Source organism: Sphaeramia orbicularis, unplaced genomic scaffold (assembly GCF_902148855.1).
Source record: "Sphaeramia orbicularis unplaced genomic scaffold, fSphaOr1.1, whole genome shotgun sequence".
Classification (NCBI taxonomy): domain Eukaryota; kingdom Metazoa; phylum Chordata; class Actinopteri; order Kurtiformes; family Apogonidae; genus Sphaeramia; species Sphaeramia orbicularis.
In genome coordinates, this window is record NW_021941569.1 from 111,761 (window position 1) to 118,300 (window position 6,540).

At 36.1% G+C, this 6,540-nt stretch overlaps 1 protein-coding gene and 1 pseudogene across 1 annotated transcript; one reads left to right on the plus strand and one right to left on the minus strand.

The window, feature by feature from the left end:
• Positions 1 to 1,716: 1,716 nt before the first annotated feature.
• Positions 1,717 to 5,267, minus strand: atp6v1g1 (ATPase H+ transporting V1 subunit G1). Its single transcript, XM_030129864.1, has 3 exons — positions 5,060 to 5,267; positions 3,755 to 3,855; positions 1,717 to 2,256 (listed from the first exon to the last, which is right to left on the minus strand). The coding sequence occupies exons 1-3, from the start codon at positions 5,139 to 5,141 to the stop codon at positions 2,083 to 2,085; spliced, it is 357 nt and encodes a 118-aa protein (XP_029985724.1). The 5' UTR covers positions 5,142 to 5,267; the 3' UTR covers positions 1,717 to 2,082.
• The window catches only part of LOC115416153 (alpha-mannosidase 2-like), a 19,215-nt pseudogene continuing 17,814 nt past the window's right edge, over positions 5,140 to 6,540 (plus strand).

Genomic DNA, 6,540 nt, shown 5'->3' on the forward strand with positions numbered 1-6,540 from the left:
TTCTGAAATCTCCTTTGGTGTGACGAGTGCATTCAGCAAATCACACACTCTTTGACGTTTGCTTTCCTGATTACTCATATGGGCAAAAGTTTGTGAAAAGGTATGGATAATAGTGTTAGGTATGATTATGACATCAGTATATGTTTGGGTTCAAAACAACTGACGTAGTGTCTGCTGAGAAAAAACAACTAAATGTTCAGTGTACATTTGGCTTCCCCACCCTACATATATATATATATATATATATATATATATATATATATATATATATATATATATATATATATATATATATATATATATATATATATATATATATATATATATATATATGAAGAATAATAGAGATTTTGTGGATGAGTATAATAAAGTAAAATAAAAACAGAAAAATATACAACAGAAATGATCAACATCAAAGAAATAAATAAAATACAATAAACCAAAAAGAAACAAAAATCAGAAAATATACAATAAAAAAGAATGGAATAGAATAAACATATGAATAACTAAAAATAATGAAAGGATAAATAAGTACAGTAAAAAAACATGTTTAAGTGAGAAGGTGTGGAAGGATCAGAGACAGAAAACAGAAAGAATGAGTTCAGGACGGAATTAGAACTGAACTGTGACTGACAGCACCACGAACCAATGACAGACTACACAACTGAGACACACACACACATACACACACACACATACATACATATACACACACACACATACATACATACATACACACATATATACACACACATATATATACACACACATACATACATACACACATACACACACACCCACCTCTCTTGCTTTCATCTGAACATGTGTGTGTGGTCCACACAGGCTTCTTGCTGATTCTGTTATGGTTCCGTTCACATGTGGATCTGCTTGAACTTCAGTGTGTTTGTATTTTCTGTCTCCTCTGTGTGTCTGTTCTGTTCTAAACTGTTTCCACACACACTTCTGTGGATTTGGACTGAACTCAGCGTTCTGTTATTTCTGTCCCTGGTTTTACATGTAATCTAACTACATGTAATTGTAATCTAATCCAATAAAACTTCATCCTTTCATGCATGAATTATCAGAACCTTAATCAAGATTTTTTTCCTGAGTGTTTTTATTCCTCTGTACACATGAAAAAAAACAACGCAATTGAAAATTTTATTATGAACCTCATTTTTCTCTGACTCAGCTGGACACCATAAGTTTAATTTTTGAAACAAAGAAATATATGTTTACTGACATACTGTGTGAAAACTATGAAATAAAACATTTTTAATGCAGCTAATCTGATGTTTTCTCACATGTGAACATACATAGTACTAGTCAGTACTCACTTCATGGAGATAACATGCAAAAAAAAAAAACCAAAACCTTTGTGTTTAAAAAAACCTGTTAATCAGTCTAATAACAATAACAAGCAACTGATTTCCGCTCAAACCTGTCAGTGCAGATCAGGTTTATCTAGAACAGGTACAGTACTGGTCTGAATGTACGTGTATTATTATGGGATGGTGCATTAGTGTCCACTGTGTTGACTGAAATGGAACTAAAACAACCAAAGCCATGGATATACAAGAGAACAGCTGGAGAAGAACTGACCACTGGAGTGACCACTGGAGTGACCACTGAGTATGAAAGGGTTAAATATTCACCGTCCTTTAACGTCTTCAGCTCCGAAAACTGATGAAACCAATGAGAGGAGAGCAGCTCCAGATTAGCCAATCAGCACTCACTTTATTAGATTTACTCTGCATTAACACCAGTCACATGACCACAACAACAACAACAAATAAAAACAAACAGATTCAGCAGAAGAGCTCGTTCAGCCAATCAGCGCAGATGAGCTGAGGTTCCTGATTGGACGACAGAGTTCTGACATTTGGTCAGATTTAAATATAAATATTTCACAAACATCAACACAAACAGCGTTTGTCACTTTGAACGTTTACAAACAAAAACTGTTGAAACTAACACATTTGGCTGCGGCTGAAGCTAACGATGCTAAGCTAACCCCCTCCCCTGGCTCCGCCCCACCTTCTCCTCTGAGTCCGCCCCCTCAGCCCTCGCAGCTCCTCCCCTTCACCCAGCCACGCGGTAGTTGGCGTGGAACTCGGGCTGGATGTCGCAGACGCGCCGCAGCAGCTCGCCCAGAACCGTCTCCCTGTTGCCACGGTAACTGGCCTGGATACGGCCCATCCTCTCAGCAGTGTCACGGTCCACCTCCACCGCACTGTTACCATGGGAACCCAGGGCCTACCACAGAAGAAGACATATAAATATATAAAAGATGACTGGACCAGAGAAGGGAAGAAAAGAAAAAGAAAGAAAGAAAGAAAGAAAGAAAGAAAGAGCTGGTGGTGTGTGACGCACCGCTGCCTCTTTGGTCTTAAACTCACTATTATCATTATTATTATTATTATTATTATTATTATTATTATTATTATTATTATTTTAGTAGTAGTAGTAGTAGTATTCTTTGACTCACCGCTGTCTCTTTGGTCTTAAACTCATTATTATTATTATTATTATTATTATTATTATTATTATTGGTATTATTATTATTATTATTATTATTATTGGTATTATTATTATTGGTATTATTATTATTATTATTATTATTAGTAGTAGTAGTAGTAGTAGTAGTAGTAGTAGTATTCTTTGACTCACCGCTGCCTCTTTGGTCTTAAACTCATTATTATTATTATTATTGGTATTATTATTATTATTGGTATTATTATTATTATTATTATTGGTATTATTATTAGTAGTAGTAGTATTCGTATTCTTTGACTCACCGCTGCCTCTTTGGTCTTAAACTCATTATTATTATTATTATTGGTATTGTTATCATTATTATTATTATTATTATTAGTAGTAGTAGTAGTAGTAGTAGTATTAGTATTAGTAGTAGTAGTAGTAGTATTCTTTGACTCACCGCTGCCTCTTTGGTCTTAAACTCATTATTATTATTATTATTGGTATTATTATTATTATTGGTATTATTATTATTATTATTATTATTATTAGTAGTAGTAGTAGTAGTAGTAGTAGTAGTAGTATTCTTTGACTCACCGCTGCCTCTTTGGTCTTAAACTCATTATTATTATTATTATTGGTATTGTTATCATTATTATTATTATTATTATTATTATTATTATTATTATTATTATTATTAGTATTAGTAGTAGTAGTAGTAGTATTCTTTGACTCACCGCTGCCTCTTTGGTCTTAAACTCATTATTATTATTATTATTGGTATTATTATTATTATTGGTATTATTATTATTATTGGTATTATTATTAGTAGTAGTAGTATTCGTATTCTTTGACTCACCGCTGCCTCTTTGGTCTTAAACTCATTATTATTATTATTATTGGTATTGTTATCATTATTATTATTATTATTATTATTATTATTATTAGTAGTAGTAGTAGTAGTATTAGTATTAGTAGTAGTAGTAGTAGTATTCTTTGACTCACCGCTGCCTCTTTGGTCTTAAACTCATTATTATTATTATTATTGGTATTATTATTTTTATTATTATTATTAGTAGTAGTAGTAGTAGTAGTATTAGTATTAGTAGTAGTAGTAGTAGTATTCTTTGACTCACCGCTGCCTCTTTGGTCTTAAACTCATTATTATTATTATTATTGGTATTGTTATTATTATTATTATTATTATTATTATTATTATTAGTATTAGTATTAGTAGTAGTATTATTAGTAGTAGTATTTGTATTCTTTGACTCACCGCTGCCTCTTTGGTCTTAAACTCCTTCTCTCTCTGCAGTCGATACTGTTCGATCTCAGCCTGAGCTTCTTCCTTCGCCTGTTTCAGACGGCGGTTTTTACCTGGAAACAAAAAAGACAAAAGAGGTGAAAAAGACACAAAAAGGACACAGAAAGGACACAAAAAAAAAGACAGACATAAAAAAAAGAAACAAAAAGGACACAAAAAAAGACAAAGATGTGAAAAAGACACAAAAACACATGGTGAGGACACAAAAAAAGACAATTAAAACAAGAGAAAGGTGTGATAAAGACATGATAAACACTGTGATTGACAGCTGTACGGACCAATCCAGTGTCTTCATCAAATCAAGATTACATTCAGTCAAATACAGATTACATTCATAAACAGATTACATCATAAACAGATTAATTCCACTTCCTCCTCCTTCTTTTGGCTCTAACTCCTTTTCATGGTGGAAACTCAGTATCCCATGATGCCCTGCTGTGACTCATAAAAAAAGAGGAAGTGGATTAATTTGGTTTTGATGGAAAAATGAGCAGAGACCCCTTCAGTGAATTGAATAAATAAAATAAACCCCTTCAGTGAATTGAATAAATAAAATAAACCCCTTCAGTGAACTGAATAAATAAAATAAACCCCTTCAGTGAACTGAATAAATAAAATAAACCCCTTCAGTGAATTGAATAAATAAAATAAACCCCTTCAGTGAACTGAATAAATAAAATAAACCCCTTCAGTGCACATATTTCTGTTTACATTCATCCGGATCATTCCATAATGTGACACAGACCATCTGTTACAGAAAACACACACATTTCACTCTTATGTCAGAATTCTTTTCATTTTTCTACTTTTTTCTGTTTATATTTAATCGTTTTAATTCAACCGAAAATCTGGGATCCGGTTCCTTTGATGACGTCACGGCCTGTTTTTGCATCACACAGACCTGGTTCTGGTTCCGTCCACTTCTGGACTTTTAACACCAGTGTCTGCAGCCGAATTCAAACCACACTCAGTCTGGTTCCGAATCCGCCTCCGGTTCTGATCCTGACTGTAGAACCGGCGGGTCCTCCGGTAAAAGCCGTTAAATGCGCCAGTTTTCTACCGCGGTTCGGTGCGGCCTAACCCGGGTTAAAGCCGCCTGGTCCGGCTCCAGAAACAGAACCCTGTCCGTGTCCCCACTCGGCGAACCCCCCCCGGACCCAGACCCACAACCCCGGGACCTGGACCCGGACCCCCCTGGACCCGGGCCCCCCTGGACCCGGGCCCCCCTGGACCCCGGACCCCCTCCGTCCTACTCACGCTTGCGGGCCTCGGCCACCTTCTCGGCCGCCCTCTTCTCCGCCTGCAGCAGCTGCTGGATGCCCTGGGACTGGGAGGCCATGACGGGGAGCACAAGCCACACCGAACCGAACCGAACACCGGAGCAGATCCCAACACCGGAGCAGATGAGCCCAGAAGGTCGACGGAGGATCCACTGGGTCCTGGAGCCGCAGTCAGCTGACACTACGTCACCACGCAGGCCGTCACATGACTCCATCACGCGCAGGGCGGATCCTCCGTCAATCAAACCCGAGCAGCTTTAAGTTGAATAAATATGAGACATTTAAGAGAGAGGACAAAGACAGACTTTTTAAAAAATTATTTTATTTTACCTTCATTTAACCAGGAAAACCTCACTGAGATTATTATTATTTTATTATTGGCACAAAGCAAATTAACAGAAGAAGAATGGGATAAACATTACAAAAGAGAAATACAGAAATACATTTAAGACCTGGTGGAAGGATTAAACACAACTAGGACAACTATCAGAAAACAAACAAACAAACCAAATAATTATATTTTTTAGACATTTGAAATGTAGTGAAAATATTGAAGCAGAAAGAAAAATAAAAAACTAAATCAGACTGGACAATAGAACACAAAGGACGAGGTGGGATATAATTAAAACAACAAGGACTTAGATCAACTAAAATAAAGTTTTCTGGCTTTTTTGGACATATTTTCAACACACTTCAGAGGTTTGTAATACTTAATAAAAACATATAAAAACAAGTTAAAGGAGGGGTTCGTATTTTTCCACTTACAAGAATAAATATATTTACCCAAAATAATAATAAGGTTAACTACATCTTCGACATGAACTTCGAATGAATCCATAAAATAAATAATATGACATAAAGAAAAAGGTGGAATATTTTCATTTTTTAGGGACGACCACTGGTGAATATCAGCCTGAAATGAAATGCTGTGTGAACAATTAAAGACAAATGATCAGTGGTTTTGGCTTCAGATGAACAGAAAACACAGGATCCACGTCCAGATTAAATCAGTTATGCACAAACCATTTCCAGGGTGAACTGGACATGCAAGTTTGAAACGAGTTTAACTGTGGGAAAAAAAGGACACCAAAGAGAAGAAGAAAAGCCTTTTTCCCTCAGGGTGGTTTCTGTGTTTGGTAGAGTTACAGTGTTAAAGTCCACAAAGGTTTTGTGTTTAAAAGTAGACAGGTCATGTTATTATTGCACCTTTAATCTGAGAAAGCAGTGGCACTGACTTTGTAAGTAAAAAGGAACATGAGGGGAGGGGCAGACCTGAACATGGACTTTCCACAGTGTCCAGAGAGAGAGAGAGAGAGAGAGAGAGAGAGAGAGAGAGAGAGAGAGAGAGAGAGAGAGAGAGAGAGAGGGAAGAGAGAGGAGAGAGGAGAGAGAGAAGAGAGAGAGATATAGGAGAAGAGAGAGAGAGAGAGAGAGAGAGGAGAGAGAGAGAGATGAGGA